This window comes from Phoxinus phoxinus (assembly GCF_949152265.1).
Source record: "Phoxinus phoxinus genome assembly, chromosome: 14".
Taxonomy (NCBI): Eukaryota; Metazoa; Chordata; class Actinopteri; order Cypriniformes; family Leuciscidae; genus Phoxinus; species Phoxinus phoxinus.
The window spans coordinates 35,327,219-35,354,718 of NC_136889.1; the positions used below are offsets into that span (position 1 = coordinate 35,327,219).

The window sequence follows — 27,500 nt, forward strand, 5'->3', positions numbered from 1 at the left end:
GTGTGTCGTGTGTGTGTGTGTGTGTGTCGTGTCAGTGATGTGACTGTCTCTCCCGCAGGTGTCCGTGTGTGTGTGTGTGTGTGTCGTGTCGTGTCAGTGATGTGACTGTCTCTCCCGCAGGTGTCCGTGTGTGTGTGTGTGTGTGTGTGTGTGTGTGTGTCGTGTCAGTGATGTGACTGTCTCTCCCGCAGGTGTCCGTGTGTGTGTCGGTGTGTGTGTGTGTGTCGTGTCGTGTCAGTGATGTGACTGTCTCTCCCGCAGGTGTCCGTGTGTGTGTGTGTGTGTGTGTGTGTGTGTGTGTCGTGTCAGTGATGTGACTGTCTCTCCCGCAGGTGTCCGTGTGTGTGTGTGTGTGTGTGTGTGTGTGTGTGTCGTGTCAGTGATGTGACTGTCTCTCCCGCAGGTGTCCGCTCAGATGCCATGTGTCAGAGCAGCGCTAACGCCGTGTTCACCCAGATGAGCGCGAGCTTACACAGCCTGCACGACGTCACCACAGGTGTGTGTTCAGGTGAGGTCACAGCACTAGATAAGAGTGTCGGCTGGTGTGTAAGTCTGCTGTCTCCGCAGAGCTGTCCAGCCACTACGGTCAGAAGGTGTCCCTGGAGCAGGAGCTGCCCACCGCCACACAGAAGCTGCGCACCACCAACGAGTGTGTGCTGGCGTCTCTGGCGGCCCTCACCAGCAGCTGCGGGAAGGTCACACACACACCGCTCTTGCGCTTCACACACACACACACACTGCTCTTCACACACACACCGCTCTTCACACACACACCGCTCTTGCGCTTCACACACACACACACACTGCTCTTCACACACACCGCTCTTGCGCTTCACACACACACCGCTCTTGCGCTTCACACACACACACACACTGCTCTTCACACACACACCGCTCTTCACACACACACCGCTCTTGCGCTTCACACACACACACTGCTCTTCACACACACCGCTCTTGCGCTTCACACACACACACACACACACACTGCTCTTCACACACACCGCTCTTGCGCTTCACACACACCGCTCTTCACACACACACACACACACACACCGCTCTTCACACACACACCGCTCTTCAAACACACCGCTCTTGCGCTTCACACACACACACACACACTGCTCTTGCGCTTCACACACACACACACACACACCGCTCTTGCGCTTCACACACACCGCTCTTCACACACACACCGCTCTTGCGCTTCACACACACTGCTCTTACGCTTCACACACACACCATTCTTCATACACACACACCGCTCTTGCGCTTCACACACACACCGCTCTTGCGCTTCACACACACACCGCTCTTGCGCTTCACACACACACCGCTCTTGCGCTTCACACACACACCGCTCTTGCGCTTCACACACACACCGCTCTTGCGCTTCACACACACACCGCTCTTGCGCTTCACACACACACACCGCTCTTACGCTTCACACACACACACCGCTCTTACGCTTCACACACACACACCGCTCTTACGCTTCACACACACACACACACACACTGCTCTTCACACACACACACCGCTCTTGCGCTTCACACACACCGCTCTTGCGCTTCACACACACACCGCTCTTGCGCTTCACACACACACCGCTCTTACGCTTCACACACACACACCATTCTTCATACACACACACACCGCTCTTACACTTCACACACACACACCATTCTTCACACACACACACACACACACACACACACACCGCTCTTGCGCTTCACACACACACTGCTCTTACACTTCACACACACACACCGCTCTTACACTTCACACACACACACCATTCTTCACACACACACACACCGCTCTTACACTTCACACACACACACCATTCTTCACACACACACACACACACACACACACACACACACACACACACACACCGCTCTTGCGCTTCACACACACACACCATTCTTCACACACACACACCGCTCTTACACTTCACACACACACACACACACCGCTCTTGCGCTTCACACACACACACCGCTCTTGCGCTTCACACACACACACCGCTCTTGCGCTTCACACACACACACCGCTCTTACGCTTCACACACACACACCGCTCTTACGCTTCACACACACACACCGCTCTTACGCTTCACACACACACACCGCTCTTACGCTTCACACACACACACACACACTGCTCTTCACACACACACCGCTCTTCACACACACACCGCTCTTCACACACACACACCGCTCTTGCGCTTCACACACACACCGCTCTTGCGCTTCACACACACACCATTCTTCACACACACACACCGCTCTTACACTTCACACACACACACACCATTCTTCACACACACACACCGCTCTTGCGCTTCACACACACACCGCTCTAACCCTTCATAACTATGGGATGGATTTAGTCTCAAAGTGATTAATAAATGAATGCACAGTTATACATGAACTTCATCAAATATGTTTTACTATCCACAACCAAATGCCTTTCAACTTGCATTTGCAAAATTCTGAATTAAATGAATGTGCAGCAATTTGGAGACATTTCTGTGAATTCAAATGTTTTCTTTTGTGTTAGTGTATCATAATTTGCGCATGCAACAAAGATGATGTGCACAGTGGATCAGTGACACCTGTTCATTCATTGATTCAAATCCCATTTGATTCATTTGGATTTTAAGACTTTCTTTTCACGGTTTTAAGCATTTCACAAACAACCACAAATGAATATTCCTGGTGCTAGTTTACATTTATTCATTTAGCAGAAGCTTTTATCCAAAGCGACTTACAAGTGAGAACAATAGAAGAAATTAAACTAACAGTAGGACAACAGTATGTAAGTGCTATGACCCTTCGTAGTTCAATCTAACGTAGTACTTTATTTATATTTTTATTTATTTAAAGTTAGAATAGAGTAGAAAGTGTTAGTATTACTGGATCAAGTGCTGCTGAAAGAGACGCGTCTTCAGCAGTTTCTTACACACGTCTCAGACTCCGAGCTCTGGCTGAGTCAGATCATTCCTCCAGCAGGAGCAGTCGTGGTGAAGCTCCGAGAGAGAGATCCAGTGCCTCTTTGAGATGATGCACCACAAGACGTTTTTAAAGTGATTAAAGGGTTAGTTCACCCAGACATGTAAGTTCTGTCAGTAATTACTCACCCTTCGACAGCACAAGCTCTCTGATTTCAGCACACTTGTGAAAAATCTTTCATCTTTTTCGTTTTCAAACGAAAGTGTGAATGATGATCGAATTTAGCTGAGGAACACGTCTTTTTTTGATGTCGTCTTACGTTTCAATAACTAAATGAATGCTAGGTCTGACTATGTAAGTGACTATATTCTGATTATAAACTAAGCATTCAAATATTTATGCTGTTAAATCTACCACAGGACATTGAAGACACCGACACACCAGCAAGGGACATTTCCCCGGAGGTTTTCCAGCTGGCTAATATGGAAGTTTTAAAGAATGCTTCGTGCATATAGTCCATCAACGCGTTTCATCATCAGTGTGCAATCAATGCGCGTGTACGTTTGCTCTCTAGCAGTTAATAAACAAGTCTTGAGGAAGAACACAGTAGCCGGAGCTACTTCTCTCTGTTAATGTCTATGGCGAGTCACGCAGGCACTGTGCTCCTCCGCAGCCAACCCAGTCTAAAGTAGTCTGAATATGAACACTTATTATAGGCGTACCGTAGTGATTCAGGATAACACAAAACACGGTCTGGAAAATGGATTCATGATGTACTCTATATACATTATATAAATACTGTTCATTTTGAACACAAAAAGTTAAAGTTTGCAGCAGTTACGGATACAACAGCGGTCTGTTGCGCACGCGCAAATTTAACTGCGTGCATGACCAGCATGAGACCATACTCTCACACACATGCGACCGCATCACACTCTAACTCACACACATGCGACCGCATCACACTCTAACTCACACACATGCGACCGCATCACACTCTAACTCGCACACATGCGACCGCATCACACTCTAACTCGCACACATGCGACCACATCACACTCTAACTCGCACACATGCGACCGCATCACACTCTAACTCGCACACATGCGACCGCATCACACTCTAACTCACACACATGCGACCGCATCACACTCTAACTCACACACATGCGACCGCATCACACTCTAACTCGCACACATGCGACCGCATCACACTCTAACTCGCACACATGCGACCGCATCACACTCTAACTCGCACACATGCGACCACATCACACTCTAACTCGCACACATGCGACCGCATCACACTCTAACTCGCACACATGCGACCGCATCACACTCTAACTCACACACATGCGACCGCATCACACTCTAACTCACACACATGCGACCGCATCACACTCTAACTCGCACACATGCGACCGCATCACACTCTAACTCGCACACATGCGACCGCATCACACTCTAACTCACACACATGCGACCGCATCACACTCTAACTCACACACATGCGACCGCATCACACTCTAACTCGCACACATGCGACCGCATCACACTCTAACTCGCACACATGCGACCACATCACACTCTAACTCGCACACATGCGACCGCATCACACTCTAACTCGCACACATGCGACCGCATCACACTCTAACTCACACACATGCGACCGCATCACACTCTAACTCACACACATGCGACCGCATCACACTCTAACTCGCACACATGCGACCGCATCACACTCTAACTCGCACACATGCGACCGCATCACACTCTAACTCGCACACATGCGACCGCATCACACTCTAACTCGCACACATGCGACCGCATCACACTCTAACTCGCACACATGCGACCGCATCACACTCTAACTCACACACATGCGACCGCATCACACTCTAACTCACACACATGCGACCGCATCACACTCTAACTCACACACATGCGACCGCATCACACTCTAACTCACACACATGCGACCGCATCACACTCTAACTCACACACATGCGACCACATCACACTCTAACTCACACACATGCGACCGCATCACACTCTAACTCACACACATGCGACCGCATCACACTCTAACTCACACACATGCGACCGCATCACACTCTAACTCACACGCATGCGACCGCATCACTCTCTCACACACATGCGACCGCATCACACTCTAACTCACACACATGCGACCGCATCACACTCTAACTCGCACACATGCGACCGCATCACTCTCTCACACACATACGACCGCATCACTCTCTCACACACATGCGACCGCATCACACTCTAACTCACACACATGCGACCGCATCACACTCTAACTCACACACATGCGACCGCATCACACTCTTAACTCACACACATGCGACCGCATCACACTCTAACTCACACACATGCGACCGCATCACACTCTAACTCACACACATGCGACCGCATCACACTCTAACTCGCACACATGCGACCGCATCACTCTCACACACATGCGACCGCATCACACTCTAACTCACACACATGCGACCGCATCACTCTCTCACACACATTCGACCGCATCACACTCTAACTCACACACATGCGACCGCATCACTCTCTCACACACATGCGACCGCATCACACTCTAACTCACACACATGCGACCGCATCACACTCTAACTCACACACATGCGACCGCATCACACTCTAACTCGCACACATGCGACCGCATCACACTCTAACTCACACACATGCGACCGCATCACACTCTAACTCACACACATGCGACCGCATCACACTCTAACTCACACACATGCAATCTCATCACACTCTAACTCACACACATGCGACCGCATCACTCTCACACACATGCGACCGCATCACTCTCTCACACACATGCGACCGCATCACACTCTAACTCACACACATGCAATCTCATCACACTCTAACTCACACACATGCGACCGCATCACACTCTAACTCACACACATGCGACCGCATCACTCTCTCACACACGCGACCGCATCACTCTCTCACACACATGCGACCGCATCACACTCTAACTCACACACATGCGACCGCATCACTCTCTCACACACATGCGACCGCATCACACTCTAACTCACACACATGCGACCGCATCACACTCTAACTCGCACACATGCGACCGCATCACTCTCTCACACACATGCGACCGCATCACACTCTAACTCACACACATGCGACCGCATCACACTCTAACTCACACACATGCGACCGCATCACACTCTAACTCACACACATGCGACCGCATCACACTCTAACTCACACACATGCAATCTCATCACACTCTAACTCACACACATGCGACCGCATCACACTCTAACTCACACACATGCGACCGCATCACACTCTAACTCACACACATGCGACCGCATCACACTCTAACTCACACACATGCGACCGCATCACACTCTAACTCACACACATGCGACCGCATCACACTCTAACTCGCACACATGCGACCGCATCACTCTCTCACACACATGCGACCGCATCACACTCTAACTCACACACATGCGACCGCATCACTCTCTCACACACATGCGACCGCATCACTCTCTCACACACATGCGACCGCATCACACTCTAACTCACACACATGCGACCGCATCACACTCTAACTCACACACATGCGACCGCATCACACTCTAACTCGCACACATGCGACCGCATCACACTCTAACTCACATGCGATGTCATCACACTCTAACTCACACACATGCGACCGCATCACACTCTAACTCACACACATGCGACCGCATCACTCTCTCACACACATGCGACCGCATCACTCTCTCACACACATGCGACCGCATCACACTCTAACTCACACACATGCGATCGCATCACACTAACTCACACACATGCGACCGCATCACACTCTAACTCGCACACATGCGACCGCATCACACTAACTCACACACATGCGACCGCATCACACTCTAACTCGCACACATGCGACCGCATCACACTCTAACTCGCACACATGCGACCGCATCACACTCTAACTCACACACATGCGACCGCATCACACTCTAACTCACACACATGCGACCGCATCACACTCTAACTCACACACATGCAATCTCATCACACTCTAACTCACACACATGCGACCGCATCACTCTCACACACATGCGACCGCATCACTCTCTCACACACATGCGACCGCATCACACTCTAACTCACACACATGCAATCTCATCACACTCTAACTCACACACATGCGACCGCATCACACTCTAACTCACACACATGCGACCGCATCACTCTCTCACACACATGCGACCGCATCACTCTCTCACACACATGCGACCGCATCACACTCTAACTCACACACATGCGACCGCATCACACTCTAACTCACACACATGCGACCGCATCACACTCTAACTCACACACATGCGACCGCATCACACTCTAACTCACACACATGCGACCGCATCACACTCTCACACACATGCGACCGCATCACTCTCTCACACACATGCGACCGCATCACACTCTAACTCACACACATGCGACCGCATCACTCTCTCACACACATGCGACCGCATCACTCTCTCACACACATGCAATCTCATCACACTCTAACTCACACACATGCGACCGCATCACACTCTAACTCACACACATGCGACCGCATCACACTCTAACTCACACACATGCGACCGCATCACACTCTAACTCACACACATGCGACCGCATCACACTCTCACACACATGCGACCGCATCACTCTCTCACACACATGCGACCGCATCACACTCTAACTCACACACATGCGACCGCATCACTCTCTCACACACATGCGACCGCATCACTCTCTCACACACATGCGACCGCATCACACTCTAACTCACACACATGCGACCGCATCACACTCTAACTCACACACATGCGACCGCATCACACTCTAACTCGCACACATGCGACCGCATCACACTCTAACTCACATGCGATGTCATCACACTCTAACTCACACACATTGGACCGCATCACACTCTAACTCACACACATGCGACCGCATCACTCTCTCACACACATGCGACCGCATCACTCTCTCACACACATGCGACCGCATCACACTCTAACTCACACACATGCGATCGCATCACACTCTAACTCGCACACATGCGACCGCATCACACTAACTCACACACATGCGACCGCATCACACTCTAACTCGCACACATGCGACCGCATCACACTCTAACTCACACACATGCGACCGCATCACACTCTAACTCACACACATGCGACCGCATCACACTCTAACTCACACACATGCAATCTCATCACACTCTAACTCACACACATGCGACCGCATCACACTCTAACTCACACACATGCGACCGCATCACTCTCTCACACACATGCGACCGCATCACTCTCTCACACACATGCGACCGCATCACACTCTAACTCACACACATGCGACCGCATCACACTCTAACTCACACACATGCGACCGCATCACACTCTAACTCACACACATGCGACCGCATCACACTCTAACTCGCACACATACGACCGCATCACTCTCTCACACACATGCGACCGCATCACACTCTAACTCACACACATGCGACCGCATCACACTCTAACTCACACACATGCGACCGCATCACACTCTAACTCACACACATGCGACCGCATCACACTCTAACTCACACACATGCAATCTCATCACACTCTAACTCACACACATGCGACCGCATCACACTCTAACTCACACACATGCGACCGCATCACACTCTAACTCACACACATGCGACCGCATCACACTCTAACTCGCACACATGCGACCGCATCACTCTCTCACACACATGCGACCGCATCACACTCTAACTCACACACATGCGACCGCATCACTCTCTCACACACATGCGACCGCATCACTCTCTCACACACATGCGACCGCATCACTCTCTCACACACATGCGACCGCATCACACTCTAACTCACACACATGCGACCGCATCACACTCTAACTCACACACATGCGACCGCATCACACTCTAACTCGCACACATGCGACCGCATCACACTCTAACTCACATGCGATGTCATCACACTCTAACTCACACACATGCGACCGCATCACACTCTAACTCACACACATGCGACCGCATCACTCTCTCACGCACATGCGACCGCATCACTCTCTCACACACATGCGACCGCATCACACTCTAACTCACACACATGCGACCGCATCACTCTCTCACACACATGCGACCGCATCACACTCTAACTCACACACATGCGATCGCATCACACTCTAACTCGCACACATGCGACCGCATCACACTAACTCACACACATGCGACCGCATCACACTCTAACTCGCACACATGCGACCGCATCACACTCTAACTCACACACATGCGACCGCATCACACTCTAACTCACACACATGCGACCGCATCACACTCTAACTCACACACATGCAATCTCATCACACTCTAACTCACACACATGCGACCGCATCACTCTCACACACATGCGACCGCATCACTCTCACACACATGCGACCGCATCACTCTCTCACACACATGCGACCGCATCACACTCTAACTCACACACATGCGACCGCATCACACTCTAACTCACACACATGCGACCGCATCACACTCTAACTCACACACATGCGACCGCATCACACTCTAACTCACACACATGCGACCGCATCACTCTCTCACACACATGCGACCGCATCACACTCTAACTCACACACATGCGACCGCATCACACTCTAACTCGCACACATGCGACCGCATCACTCTCTCACACACATGCGACCGCATCACACTCTAACTCACACACATGCGACCGCATCACACTCTAACTCACACACATGCGACCGCATCACACTCTAACTCACACACATGCGACCGCATTCACACTCTAACTCGCACACATGCGACCGCATCACACTCTAACTCGCACACATGCGACCGCATCACACTCTAACTCACACACATGCGACCGCATCACACTCTAACTCACACACATGGGACCGCATCACACTCTAACTCACACACATGCGACCGCATCACACTCTAACTCACACACATGCGACCGCATCACTGTCTCACACACATGCGACCGCATCACACTCTAACTCGCACACATACGACCGCATCACTCTCTCACACACATGCGACCGCATCACACTCTAACTCACACACATGCGACCGCATCACACTCTAACTCACACACATGCGACCGCATCACACTCTAACTCACACACATGCAATCTCATCACACTCTAACTCACACACATGCGACCGCATCACACTCTAACTCACACACATGCGACCGCATCACTCTCTCACACACATGCGACCGCATCACTCTCTCACACACATGCGACCGCATCACACTCTAACTCACACACATGCGACCGCATCACACTCTAACTCACACACATGCGACCGCATCACACTCTAACTCACACACATGCGACCGCATCACACTCTAACTCGCACACATACGACCGCATCACTCTCTCACACACATGCGACCGCATCACACTCTAACTCACACACATGCGACCGCATCACACTCTAACTCACACACATGCGACCGCATCACACTCTAACTCACACACATGCGACCGCATCACACTCTAACTCACACACATGCAATCTCATCACACTCTAACTCACACACATGCGACCGCATCACACTCTAACTCACACACATGCGACCGCATCACACTCTAACTCACACACATGCGACCGCATCACACTCTAACTCGCACACATGCGACCGCATCACTCTCTCACACACATGCGACCGCATCACACTCTAACTCACACACATGCGACCGCATCACTCTCTCACACACATGCGACCGCATCACTCTCTCACACACATGCGACCGCATCACTCTCTCACACACATGCGACCGCATCACACTCTAACTCACACACATGCGACCGCATCACACTCTAACTCACACACATGCGACCGCATCACACTCTAACTCGCACACATGCGACCGCATCACACTCTAACTCACATGCGATGTCATCACACTCTAACTCACACACATGCGACCGCATCACACTCTAACTCACACACATGCGACCGCATCACTCTCTCACGCACATGCGACCGCATCACTCTCTCACACACATGCGACCGCATCACACTCTAACTCACACACATGCGACCGCATCACTCTCTCACACACATGCGACCGCATCACACTCTAACTCACACACATGCGATCGCATCACACTCTAACTCGCACACATGCGACCGCATCACACTAACTCACACACATGCGACCGCATCACACTCTAACTCGCACACATGCGACCGCATCACACTCTAACTCACACACATGCGACCGCATCACACTCTAACTCACACACATGCAATCTCATCACACTCTAACTCACACACATGCGACCGCATCACTCTCACACACATGCGACCGCATCACTCTCACACACATGCGACCGCATCACTCTCTCACACACATGCGACCGCATCACACTCTAACTCACACACATGCGACCGCATCACACTCTAACTCACACACATGCGACCGCATCACACTCTAACTCACACACATGCGACCGCATCACACTCTAACTCACACACATGCGACCGCATCACTCTCTCACACACATGCGACCGCATCACACTCTAACTCACACACATGCGACCGCATCACACTCTAACTCGCACACATGCGACCGCATCACTCTCTCACACACATGCGACCGCATCACTCTCTCACACACATGCGACCGCATCACACTCTAACTCACACACATGCGACCGCATCACACTCTAACTCACACACATGCGACCGCATCACACTCTAACTCACACACATGCGACCGCATTCACACTCTAACTCGCACACATGCGACCGCATCACACTCTAACTCGCACACATGCGACCGCATCACACTCTAACTCACACACATGCGACCGCATCACACTCTAACTCACACACATGGGACCGCATCACACTCTAACTCACACACATGCGACCGCATCACACTCTAACTCACACACATGCGACCGCATCACTGTCTCACACACATGCGACCGCATCACACTCTAACTCACACACATGCGACCGCATCACTCTCTCACACACATGCGACCGCATCACACTCTAACTCACACACATGCGACCGCATCACACTCTAACTCACACACATGCGACCGCATCACACTCTAACTCACACACATGCAATCTCATCACACTCTAACTCACACACATGCGACCGCATCACACTCTAACTCACACACATGCGACCGCATCACTCTCACACACATGCGACCGCATCACACTCTAACTCACACACATGCGACCGCATCACTCTCTCACACACATGCGACCGCATCACACTCTAACTCACACACATGCGACCGCATCACACTCTAACTCGCACACATGCGACCGCATCACTCTCTCACACACATGCGACCGCATCACACTCTAACTCACACACATGCGACCGCATCACACTCTAACTCACACACATGCGACCGCATCACTCTCTAACTCACACACATGCGACCGCATCACTCTCACACACATGCGACCGCATCACTCTCTCACACACATGCGACCGCATCACTCTCTCACACACATGCGACCGCATCACACTCTAACTCACACACATGCGACCGCATCACACTCTAACTCACACACATGCGACCGCATCACTCTCTCACACACATGCGACCGCATCACACTCTAACTCGCACACATGCGACCGCATCACTCTCTCACACACATGCGACCGCATCACACTCTAACTCACACACATGCGACCGCATCACACTCTAACTCACACACATGCGACCGCATCACACTCTAACTCGCACACATGCGACCGCATCACACTCTAACTCACACACATGCGACCGCATCACACTCTAACTCACACACATGCGACCGCATCACTCTAACTCGCACACATGCGACCGCATCACACTCTAACTCACACACATGCGACCGCATCACACTCTAACTCGCACACATGCGACCGCATCACACTCTAACTCACATGCGATGTCATCACACTCTAACTCACACACATGCGACCGCATCACACTCTAACTCACACACATGCGACCGCATCACTCTCTCACACACATGCGACCGCATCACTCTCTCACACACATGCGACCGCATCACACTCTAACTCACACACATGCGATCGCATCACACTCTAACTCGCACACATGCGACCGCATCACACTAACTCACACACATGCGACCGCATCACACTCTAACTCGCACACATGCGACCGCATCACACTCTAACTCACACACATGCGACCGCATCACACTCTAACTCACACACATGCGACCGCATCACACTCTAACTCACACACATGCGACCGCATCACACTCTAACTCACACACATGCAATCTCATCACACTCTAACTCACACACATGCGACCGCATCACTCTCACACACATGCGACCGCATCACTCTCACACACATGCGACCGCATCACTCTCTCACACACATGCGACCGCATCACACTCTAACTCACACACATGCGACCGCATCACACTCTAACTCACACACATGCGACCGCATCACACTCTAACTCACACACATGCGACCGCATCACACTCTAACTCACACACATGCGACCGCATCACTCTCTCACACACATGCGACCGCATCACACTCTAACTCACACACATGCGACCGCATCACACTCTAACTCACACACATGCGACCGCATCACTCTCTCACACACATGCGACCGCATCACACTCTAACTCACACACATGCGACCGCATCACACTCTAACTCGCACACATGCGACCGCATCACTCTCTCACACACATGCGACCGCATCACACTCTAACTCACACACATGCGACCGCATCACACTCTAACTCACACACATGCGACCGCATCACTCTCTAACTCACACACATGCGACCGCATCACTCTCACACACATGCGACCGCATCACTCTCTCACACACATGCGACCGCATCACACTCTAACTCACACACATGCGACCGCATCACACTCTAACTCACACACATGCGACCACATCACACTCTAACTCACACACATGCGACCGCATCACTCTCTCACACACATGCGACCGCATCACACTCTAACTCGCACACATGCGACCGCATCACTCTCTCACACACATGCGACCGCATCACACTCTAACTCACACACATGCGACCGCATCACACTCTAACTCGCACACATGCGACCGCATCACACTCTAACTCACACACATGCGACCGCATCACACTCTAACTCGCACACATGCGACCGCATCACACTCTAACTCGCACACATGCGACCGCATCACACTCTAACTCGCACACATGCGACCGCATCACACTCTAACTCGCACACATGCGACCGCATCACACTCTAACTCGCACACATGCGACCGCATCACTCTAACTCGCACACATGCGACCGCATCACACTCTAACTCACACACATGCGACCGCATCACACTCTAACTCGCACACATGCGACCGCATCACACTCTAACTCACATGCGATGTCATCACACTCTAACTCACACACATGCGACCGCATCACACTCTAACTCACACACATGCGACCGCATCACTCTCTCACACACATGCGACCGCATCACTCTCTCACACACATGCGACCGCATCACACTCTAACTCGCACACATGCGACCGCATCACACTAACTCACACACATGCGACCGCATCACACTCTAACTCGCACACATGCGACCGCATCACACTCTAACTCACACACATGCGACCGCATCACACTCTAACTCACACACATGCGACCGCATCACACTCTAACTCACACACATGCAATCTCATCACACTCTAACTCACACACATGCGACCGCATCACTCTCACACACATGCGACCGCATCACTCTCACACACATGCGACCGCATCACTCTCTCACACACATGCGACCGCATCACACTCTAACTCACACACATGCGACCGCATCACACTCTAACTCACACACATGCGACCGCATCACACTCTAACTCACACACATGCGACCGCATCACACTCTAACTCACACACATGCGACCGCATCACTCTCTCACACACATGCGACCGCATCACACTCTAACTCACACACATGCGACCGCATCACACTCTAACTCGCACACATGCGACCGCATCACTCTCTCACACACATGCGACCGCATCACACTCTAACTCACACACATGCGACCGCATCACACTCTAACTCACACACATGCGACCGCATCACACTCTAACTCACACACATGCGACCGCATTCACACTCTAACTCGCACACATGCGACCGCATCACACTCTAACTCGCACACATGCGACCACATCACACTCTAACTCACACACATGCGACCGCATCACACTCTAACTCACACACATGGGACCGCATCACACTCTAACTCACACACATGCGACCGCATCACACTCTAACTCACACACATGCGACCGCATCACTCTCTCACACACATGCGACCGCATCACACTCTAACTCACACACATGCGACCGCATCACTCTCTCACACACATGCGACCGCATCACACTCTAACTCACACACATGCGACCGCATCACACTCTAACTCACACACATGCGACCGCATCACACTCTAACTCACACACATGCAATCTCATCACACTCTAACTCACACACATGCGACCGCATCACACTCTAACTCACACACATGCGACCGCATCACTCTCACACACATGCGACCGCATCACACTCTAACTCACACACATGCGACCGCATCACACTCTAACTCACACACATGCGACCGCATCACTCTCTCACACACATGCGACCGCATCACACTCTAACTCACACACATGCGACCGCATCACACTCTAACTCGCACACATGCGACCGCATCACTCTCTCACACACATGCGACCGCATCACACTCTAACTCACACACATGCGACCGCATCACACTCTAACTCACACACATGCGACCGCATCACTCTCTAACTCACACACATGCGACCGCATCACACTCTAACTCACACACATGCGACCGCATCACTCTCACACACATGCAACCGCATCACTCTCTCACACACATGCGACCGCATCACACTCTAACTCACACACATGCGACCGCATCACACTCTAACTCACACACATGCGACCACATCACACTCTAACTCACACACATGCGACCGCATCACTCTCTCACACACATGCGACCGCATCACACTCTAACTCGCACACATGCGACCGCATCACTCTCTCACACACATGCGACCGCATCACACTCTAACTCACACACATGCGACCGCATCACACTCTAACTCACACACATGCGACCGCATCACACTCTAACTCGCACACATGCGACCGCATCACACTCTAACTCACACACATGCGACCGCATCACACTCTAACTCGCACACATGCGACCGCATCACACTCTAACTCGCACACATGCGACCGCATCACACTCTAACTCGCACACATGCGACCGCATCACACTCTAACTCGCACACATGCGACCGCATCACACTCTAACTCACACACATGCGACCGCATCACTCTAACTCGCACACATGCGACCGCATCACACTCTAACTCGCACACATGCGACCGCATCACACTCTAACTCACACACATGCGACCGCATCACACTCTAACTCACACACATGCGACCGCATCACACTCTAACTCACACACATGCGACCGCATCACACTCTAACTCACACACATGCGACCGCATCACTCTCTCACACACATGCGACCGCATCACACTCTAACTCGCACACATGCGACCGCATCACACTCTAACTCGCACACATGCGACCGCATCACTCTCTCACACACATGCGACCGCATCACACTCTAACTCACTCACATGCGACCGCATCACACTCTAACTCACACACATGCGACCGCATCACACTCTAACTCACACACATGCGACCGCATCACACTCTAACTCACACACATGCGACCGCATCACTCTCTCACACACGTGCGACCGCATCACACTCTAAATCGCACACATGCGACCGCATCACACTCTAACTCACACATGCGACCGCATCACACTCTAACTCACACACATGCGACCGCATCACACTCTAACTCGCACACATGCGACCGCATCACACTCTAACTCACACACATGCGACCGCATCACTCTCACACACATGCGACCGCATCACTCTCTCACACACATGCGACCGCATCACTCACACACATGCGACCGCATCACTCTCTCACACACATGCGACCGCATCACTCTCTCACACACATGCGACCGCATCACACTCTAACTCACACACATGCGACCACATCACACTCTAACTCACACACATGCGACCGCATCACACTCTAACTCACACACATGCGACCGCATCACACTCTAACTCACACACATGCGACCGCATCACTCTCTCACACACATGCGACCGCATCACACTCTAACTCACACACATGCGACCGCATCACACTCTAACTCACACACATGCGACCGCATCACACTCTAACTCACACACATGCAATCTCATCACACTCTAACTCACACACATGCGACCGCATCACACTCTAACTCACACACATGCGACCGCATCACTCTCACACACATGCGACCGCATCACACTCTAACTCACACACATGCGACCGCATCACTCTCTCACACACATGCGACCGCATCACACTCTAACTCACACACATGCGACCGCATCACACTCTAACTCGCACACATGCGACCGCATCACTCTCTCACACACATGCGACCGCATCACACTCTAACTCACACACATGCGACCGCATCACACTCTAACTCACACACATGCGACCGCATCACTCTCTAACTCACACACATGCGACCGCATCACACTCTAACTCACACACATGCGACCGCATCACTCTCACACACATGCGACCGCATCACTCTCTCACACACATGCGACCGCATCACACTCTAACTCACACACATGCGACCGCATCACACTCTAACTCACACACATGCGACCACATCACACTCTAACTCACACACATGCGACCGCATCACTCTCTCACACACATGCGACCGCATCACACTCTAACTCGCACACATGCGACCGCATCACTCTCTCACACACATGCGACCGCATCACACTCTAACTCACACACATGCGACCGCATCACACTCTAACTCACACACATGCGACCGCATCACACTCTAACTCGCACACATGCGACCGCATCACACTCTAACTCACACACATGCGACCGCATCACACTCTAACTCACACACATGCGACCGCATCACTCTAACTCGCACACATGCGACCGCATCACACTCTAACTCACACACATGCGACCGCATCACACTCTAACTCGCACACATGCGACCGCATCACACTCTAACTCACATGCGATGTCATCACACTCTAACTCACACACATGCGACCGCATCACACTCTAACTCACACACATGCGACCGCATCACTCTCTGACACACATGCGACCGCATCACTCTCTCACACACATGCGACCGCATCACTCTCTCACACACATGCGACCGCATCACACTCTAACTCACACACATGCGATCGCATCACACTCTAACTCGCACACATGCGACCGCATCACACTAACTCACACACATGCGACCGCATCACACTCTAACTCGCACACATGCGACCGCATCACACTCTAACTCACACACATGCGACCGCATCACACTCTAACTCACACACATGCGACCGCATCACACTCTAACTCACACACATGCGACCGCATCACACTCTAACTCACACACATGCAATCTCATCACACTCTAACTCACACACATGCGACCGCATCACTCTCACACACATGCGACCGCATCACTCTCACACACATGCGACCGCATCACTCTCTCACACACATGCGACCGCATCACACTCTAACTCACACACATGCGACCGCATCACACTCTAACTCACACACATGCGACCGCATCACACTCTAACTCACACACATGCGACCGCATCACACTCTATCTCACACACATGCGACCGCATCACTCTCTCACACACATGCGACCGCATCACACTCTAACTCACACACATGCGACCGCATCACACTCTAACTCACACACATGCGACCGCATCACTCTCTCACACACATGCGACCGCATCACACTCTAACTCACACACATGCGACCGCATCACACTCTAACTCGCACACATGCGACCGCATCACTCTCTCACACACATGCGACCGCATCACACTCTAACTCACACACATGCGACCGCATCACACTCTAACTCACACACATGCGACCGCATCACTCTCTAACTCACACACATGCGACCGCATCACTCTCACACACATGCGACCGCATCACTCTCTCACACACATGCGACCGCATCACACTCTAACTCACACACATGCGACCGCATCACACTCTAACTCACACACATGCGACCACATCACACTCTAACTCACACACATGCAACCGCATCACTCTCTCACACACATGCGACCGCATCACACTCTAACTCGCACACATGCGACCGCATCACTCTCTCACACACATGCGACCGCATCACACTCTAACTCACACACATGCGACCGCATCACACTCTAACTCACACACATGCGACCGCATCACACTCTAACTCGCACACATGCGACCGCATCACACTCTAACTCACACACATGCGACCGCATCACACTCTAACTCGCACACATGCGACCGCATCACACTCTAACTCGCACACATGCGACCGCATCACACTCTAACTCGCACACATGCGACCGCATCACACTCTAACTCGCACACATGCGACCGCATCACACTCTAACTCACACACATGCGACCGCATCACTCTAACTCGCACACATGCGACCGCATCACACTCTAACTCACACACATGCGACCGCATCACACTCTAACTCGCACACATGCGACCGCATCACACTCTAACTCACATGCGATGTCATCACACTCTAACTCACACACATGCGACCGCATCACACTCTAACTCACACACATGCGACCGCATCACTCTCTCACACACATGCGACCGCATCACTCTCTCACACACATGCGACCGCATCACACTCTAACTCGCACACATGCGACCGCATCACACTAACTCACACACATGCGACCGCATCACACTCTAACTCGCACACATGCGACCGCATCACACTCTAACTCACACACATGCGACCGCATCACACTCTAACTCACACACATGCGACCGCATCACACTCTAACTCACACACATGCAATCTCATCACACTCTAACTCACACACATGCGACCGCATCACTCTCACACACATGCGACCGCATCACTCTCACACACATGCGACCGCATCACTCTCTCACACACATGCGACCGCATCACACTCTAACTCACACACATGCGACCGCATCACACTCTAACTCACACACATGCGACCGCATCACACTCTAACTCACACACATGCGACCGCATCACACTCTAACTCACACACATGCGACCGCATCACTCTCTCACACACATGCGACCGCATCACACTCTAACTCACACACATGCGACCGCATCACACTCTAACTCGCACACATGCGACCGCATCACTCTCTCACACACATGCGACCGCATCACACTCTAACTCACACACATGCGACCGCATCACACTCTAACTCACACACATGCGACCGCATCACACTCTAACTCACACACATGCGACCGCATTCACACTCTAACTCGCACACATGCGACCGCATCACACTCTAACTCGCACACATGCGACCACATCACACTCTAACTCACACACATGCGACCGCATCACACTCTAACTCACACACATGGGACCGCATCACACTCTAACTCACACACATGCGACCGCATCACACTCTAACTCACACACATGCGACCGCATCACTCTCTCACACACATGCGACCGCATCACACTCTAACTCACACACATGCGACCGCATCACTCTCTCACACACATGCGACCGCATCACACTCTAACTCACACACATGCGACCGCATCACACTCTAACTCACACACATGCGACCGCATCACACTCTAACTCACACACATGCAATCTCATCACACTCTAACTCACACACATGCGACCGCATCACACTCTAACTCACACACATGCGACCGCATCACTCTCACACACATGCGACCGCATCACACTCTAACTCACACACATGCGACCGCATCACACTCTAACTCACACACATGCGACCGCATCACTCTCTCACACACATGCGACCGCATCACACTCTAACTCACACACATGCGACCGCATCACACTCTAACTCGCACACATGCGACCGCATCACTCTCTCACACACATGCGACCGCATCACACTCTAACTCACACACATGCGACCGCATCACACTCTAACTCACACACATGCGACCGCATCACTCTCTAACTCACACACATGCGACCGCATCACACTCTAACTCACACACATGCGACCGCATCACTCTCTCACACACATGCGACCGCATCACACTCTAACTCACACACATGCGACCGCATCACACTCTAACTCACACACATGCGACCGCATCACACTCTAACTCACACACATGCGACCACATCACACTCTTACTCACACACATGCGACCGCATCACTCTCTCACACACATGCGACCGCATCACACTCTAACTCGCACACATGCGACCGCATCACTCTCTCACACACATGCGACCGCATCACACTCTAACTCACACACATGCGACCGCATCACACTCTAACTCACACACATGCGACCGCATCACACTCTAACTCGCACACATGCGACCGCATCACACTCTAACTCACACACATGCGACCGCATCACACTCTAACTCGCACACATGCGACCGCATCACACTCTAACTCGCACACATGCGACCGCATCACACTCTAACTCGCACACATGCGACCGCATCACACTCTAACTCGCACACATGCGACCTCATCACACTCTAACTCACACACATGCGACCGCATCACTCTAACTCGCACACATGCGACCGCATCACACTCTAACTCGCACACATGCGACCGCATCACACTCTAACTCACACACATGCGACCGCATCACACTCTAACTCACACACATGCGACCGCATCACTCTCTCACACACATGCGACCGCATCACACTCTAACTCGCACACATGCGACCGCATCACACTCTAACTCGCACACATGCGACCGCATCACTCTCTCACACACATGCGACCGCATCACACTCTAACTCACTCACATGCGACCGCATCACACTCTAACTCACACACATGCGACCGCATCACACTCTAACTCACACACATGCGACCGCATCACACTCTAACTCACACACATGCGACCGCATCACTCTCTCACACACATGCGACCGCATCACACTCTAAATCGCACACATGCGACCGCATCACACTCTAACTCACACATGCGACCGCATCACACTCTAACTCACACACATGCGACCGCATCACACTCTAACTCGCACACATGCGACCGCATCACACTCTAACTCACACACATGCGACCGCATCACTCTCACACACATGCGACCGCATCACTCTCTCACACACATGCGACCGCATCACTCACACACATGCGACCGCATCACTCTCTCACACACATGCGACCGCATCACTCTCTCACACACATGCGACCGCATCACACTCTAACTCACACACATGCGACCACATCACACTCTAACTCACACACATGCGACCGCATCACACTCTAACTCACACACATGCGACCGCATCACACTCTAATTCACACACATGCGACCGCATCACTCTCTCATCACACTCTAACTCACACACATGCGACCGCATCACACTCTCACACACATGCGACCGCATCACTCTCTCACACACATGCGACCGCATCACTCTCTCACACACATGCGACCGCATCACACTCTAACTCACACACATGCGACCGCATCACACTCTAACTCACACACATGCGACCGCATCACACTCTAACTCACACACATGCGACCGCATCACACTCTAACTCACACACATGCGATCTCATCACACTCTAACTCACACACATGCGACCGCATCACTCTCTCACACACATGCGACCGCATCACTCTCTCACACACATGCGACCGCATCACACTCTAACTCACACACATGCGACCGCATCACACTCTAACTCACACACATGCGACCGCATCACACTCTAACTCACACACATGCGACCGCATCACACTCTAACTCACACACATGCGACCGCATCACACTCTAACTCACACACATGCGACCGCATCACTCTCTCACACACATGCGACCGCATCACACTAACTCACACACATGCGACCGCATCACACTCTAACTCACACACATGCGACCGCATCACACTCTAACTCACACATGCGACCGCATCACACTCTTAACTCACACACATGCGACCGCATCACACTCTAACTCACACACATGCGATCTCATCACACTCTAACTCACACACATGCGACCGCATCACACTCTCACACACATGCGACCGCATCACTCTCTCACACACATGCGACCGCATCACACTCTCACACACATGCGACCGCATCACTCTCTCACACACATGCGACCGCATCACACTCTAACTCACACACATGCGACCGCATCACACTCTAACTCGCACACATGCGACCGCATCACACTGACTCTAACTCACACACATGCGACCGCATCACACTCTAACTCACACACATGCGACCGCATCACACTCTAACTCACACACATGCGACCGCATCACACTGACTCTAACTCACACACATGCGATCATGCTCCCAATGAGCCAAATAATGAGAAAGAACCAAATCTCTTACCACAGCTATGCAGACGACACACACACACACACACACACACACACACAGACACTCGCCTAACGATTACAGCCCCATTGACTCCCTGTTCCAATGCATTGATGAAGTAAACAGTTGGATGTTACAAAACTTTCTTCAGTTAAACAAAGACAAAACTGAAGTCATTGTGTTTGGAAACAAAGATGAAGTTCTCAAGGTGAACGCATACCTTCACTCTAGAGGTCAAACAACTAAACATCAAGTCAGGAATCTCGGTGTGTCTCTAGAGTCAGACCTTAGCTTCAGTAGTCATGTCAAAGCAATAACTAAATCAGCATATTATCATCTGAAGAATATTGCAAGAATTAGAGGCTTTGTTTCCAGTCAAGACTTAGAGAAACGTGTGCATGCTTTCATCACCAGCAGGGTGGATTACTGTAATGGACTCCTCACTGGAGACAGTTGCAGCTCGTACAGAACGCTGAGCAGAACCAGAACACTTGAACACATCACACCAGTCCTCAGGTCTTTACACTGGCTCCCAGTCACATTCAGGATTGATTTTAAAGTATTATTACTGGTATATAAATCATTTAATGGCCTAGGACCTCAATACACTGCAGATATGCTCACTGAATATAAACAGATCACTCAGATCATTAGGATCACATCAGCTAGAAATACCAAGGGTTCACTCAAAGCAAGGAGAGTCCGCTTTTAGCTATTATGCTGGACCAGAACCAGAACCAGAACCAGAACCAGAAGAGGTCAGGTGCGCTCCTACTGTACCACACTCACATCCAGACTCAGAACACTTCTGTTCAGCTGTGCCACTGTTCGTCCGACTGTTTGCACTGTATTTCACTTTATTTTTTATTCTAAACTGTTTTAATTAATCTTATTTATTCTAATTATTTTAATTCCTTCTATGTAAAGCACTTTGAATTACCATTGTGTATGACATGTGCTATATAAATAAACTTGCCTTGCATGCATGTATGTCACCTGATCCAAAAGTGCACATCTTGTTGAATGCACAAATTCTGACCTACATTACTACAAAATCAAGGTTTTGTATTTACAATCATGTCTTTATTTGTACAAATTCATGTAATTCTGGATTTTGCTTATACATTTATTAATCAATTTGAGACTCGAGACACAACACACACCGCTCTCCTGCTTCACAACACACACCGCTCTCATGTCCACAACACACACCGCTCTCATGCTTCACAACACACACCGCTCTCCTGCTTCACAACACACACCGCTCTCCTGCTTCACAACACACACCGCTCTCCTGCTTCACAACACACACCGCTCTCATGTTCACAACACACACCGCTCTCCTGCTTCACAACACACCGCTCTCCTGCTTCACAACACACACCGCTCTCCTGCTTCACAACACACACCGCTCTCCTGCTTCACAACACACACCGCTCTCCTGCTTCACAACACACACCGCTCTCCTGCTTCACAACACACACCGCTCTCCTGCTTCACAACACACACCGCTCTCATGTTCACAACACACACCGCTCTCCTGCTTCACAACACACACCGCTCTCCTGCTTCACAACACACACCGCTCTCCTGCTTCACAACACACACCCCGCTCTCCTGCTTCACAACACACACCGCTCTCCTGCTTCACAACACACACCGCTCTCCTGCTTCACAACACACACCGCTCTCCTGCTTCTGACGCCTCGCTGTCTCACACAGATGGCCACCTTCTTCAGCAACAGCCTGGATTTCCTGGCGTCGTGTCCTGGCTACGGTCCTCGCGGAGGCGTCCTGAACCCGCTGCAGGCCCACAGCGTGATGGAGAACAAGAGGCGCGCCGCAACATACATGAGCGCCATCAGGAAGGTCACAGTCTCTATTACTTTCCTTTAAAGTACAGGTCAAGCTTAGAGTTGGGAAGGGAAGGAGGGAAGAAAGGAAAACAGATTGGTCGTTGCATTGGTCCTCTATTGAAGCGTGGGATATTCTCAGTGTTTGGAGGGAAAGCCCCTTCTCTGCTGTTAGCTGAACGCATGACTGCAATAGTCCATCAGGACATGGAGAGGTTCTCGAGCACTTGATCTTGATGATATGATATTTTTGCAGTGACTGATGGATTCACTGATAGTCAGTGTTTTCTCTTATGTGAAAGCCTCCTGTAGCTTGTTGCGTTATTTGACGGTCAGCATCGGTCACAGCACAATATATTTGACAATCGTGGAAAGCACTTCACAACAAGCAGGGCTTAAAAACGGAAAAATAATTTAACCGGTTCACTCCGAGCAGAATCGATGTTTTTTGCGTTCGGCGTTGAACATCACTGTTCCGAAAACAGTGTCATTAGAAAAAATACCGGTAAATAACGTTATTTTTATTTAGCCTATACTTTAAACAAATATGTATAAATAAGACAAATTTTCACTCAAAAATAAGATAACACATAATAATTAAACTTAAACATTTATTTCTTAACATTTTTAAAACCACAGCAGAAATACGTGAATTACATATTGGCCTGTTTTACTGGACCGTTAATCGAAACTGGCCCTCTTATGCCTACTTCTTTTCAAAAGAGTGATACAATTATTTGTACTTTATTTTTTTTGCTACACAAATTGTTTTAGAAATTACATGAATAAAAATGATATAAACTGGACAATCATTGTACCGTCAACTGCTAATTTCAAAGCAAACACTGCGCAACACATCCTTGCATCACATAACCAATTTCCGTCTACTAATCCGTGCCGAAGAGAAGGTCTGCCGACGACTGTGCGCGGTGGGCATCTTACTCGCGCTTAATGCGTCAGCGTCACATGCTGAGCTACTAAATTCATGATTGGTCAATGGCAAAATAAAATATTAAAGAGAACGATAAAATTATGTTTTTAACCGGTTAATAGTCATTTTAAATAAACGTTTCTGTTCAGAACGATTCAAATTGATTTTGTTTTCGGTTTCGTTTTTGTTCCTGTTAAAATTTGGTTAGTTTCCGGTTTTCGTTGTCGTTCCTTGAACCGGTTCAGAGCCCGGGCTACAAGGCCTGTTTGCACAGTTCAGTCCTGTGAATGTTGGTGTGTTTTCTTGTGTTTTCAGGTCAGATCAGAATCGGTGCCGTACAGAGAAGCTTTAGCAAACAGACATGTTCTGACGAGCTCTACTGAGAGTCGAGAGGGACTCATGGAGCAGGTACCTGAACCTGTCTGTCTGTCTGTCTGTCTGTCTGTCTGTCTGTCTGTCCGACTGTCTGCCTGTCTGTCTGTCTGTCTGTCTGACTGTCTGTCTGTCTGTCTGTCTGTCTGTCTTTTTGTCTTTCTCCTCTGTCTGTCTGTCTGTTTGTCTGTCTGTTTGTCTTTCTGTCTGTCTTTCTCCTCTGTCTGTCTGTCTGTCTGTCTGTCTTTCTCCTCTGTCTGTCTGTCTGTTTGTCTTTCTGTCTTTCTCCTCTGTCTGTTTGTCTTTCTGTCTGTCTTTCTCCTCTGTCTGTCTGTCTGACTGTCTGTCCGACCGTCTGTCTGTCTGTCCGTCTGTCCGACTGTCTGTCTGTCTGTCTGCCTGTCTGTCTGTCTGTCTGTCTGTCCGACTGTCTTTCTCCTCTGTCTGTCTGTTTGTCTTTCTGTCTGTCTTTCTCCTCTGTCTGTCCGACCGTCTGTCTGTCTGTCTGTCTGTCCGTCTGTCTTTCTGTCTGTCTTTCTGTCTGTCTGTCTTTCTGTCTGTCTTTCTCCTCTGTCTGTCTGTCTTTCTGTCTGTCTTTCTCCTCTGTCTG

The 27,500-nt window shown here is 50.8% G+C and overlaps 1 protein-coding gene across 1 annotated transcript in view; it reads left to right on the forward strand.

Moving 5' to 3' along the window:
- ppp1r21 (protein phosphatase 1, regulatory subunit 21) overlaps positions 1-27,500 on the forward strand; it is a 116,011-nt gene that overhangs the window by 27,356 nt on the left and 61,155 nt on the right. The window contains exons 13-16 of the mRNA XM_079634780.1: positions 404-496; positions 568-695; positions 25,457-25,603; positions 26,834-26,926. Coding sequence (XP_079490906.1) covers positions 404-496; positions 568-695; positions 25,457-25,603; positions 26,834-26,926 — 461 coding nt within the window. The remainder of the gene's footprint in view (positions 1-403; positions 497-567; positions 696-25,456; positions 25,604-26,833; positions 26,927-27,500) is intronic.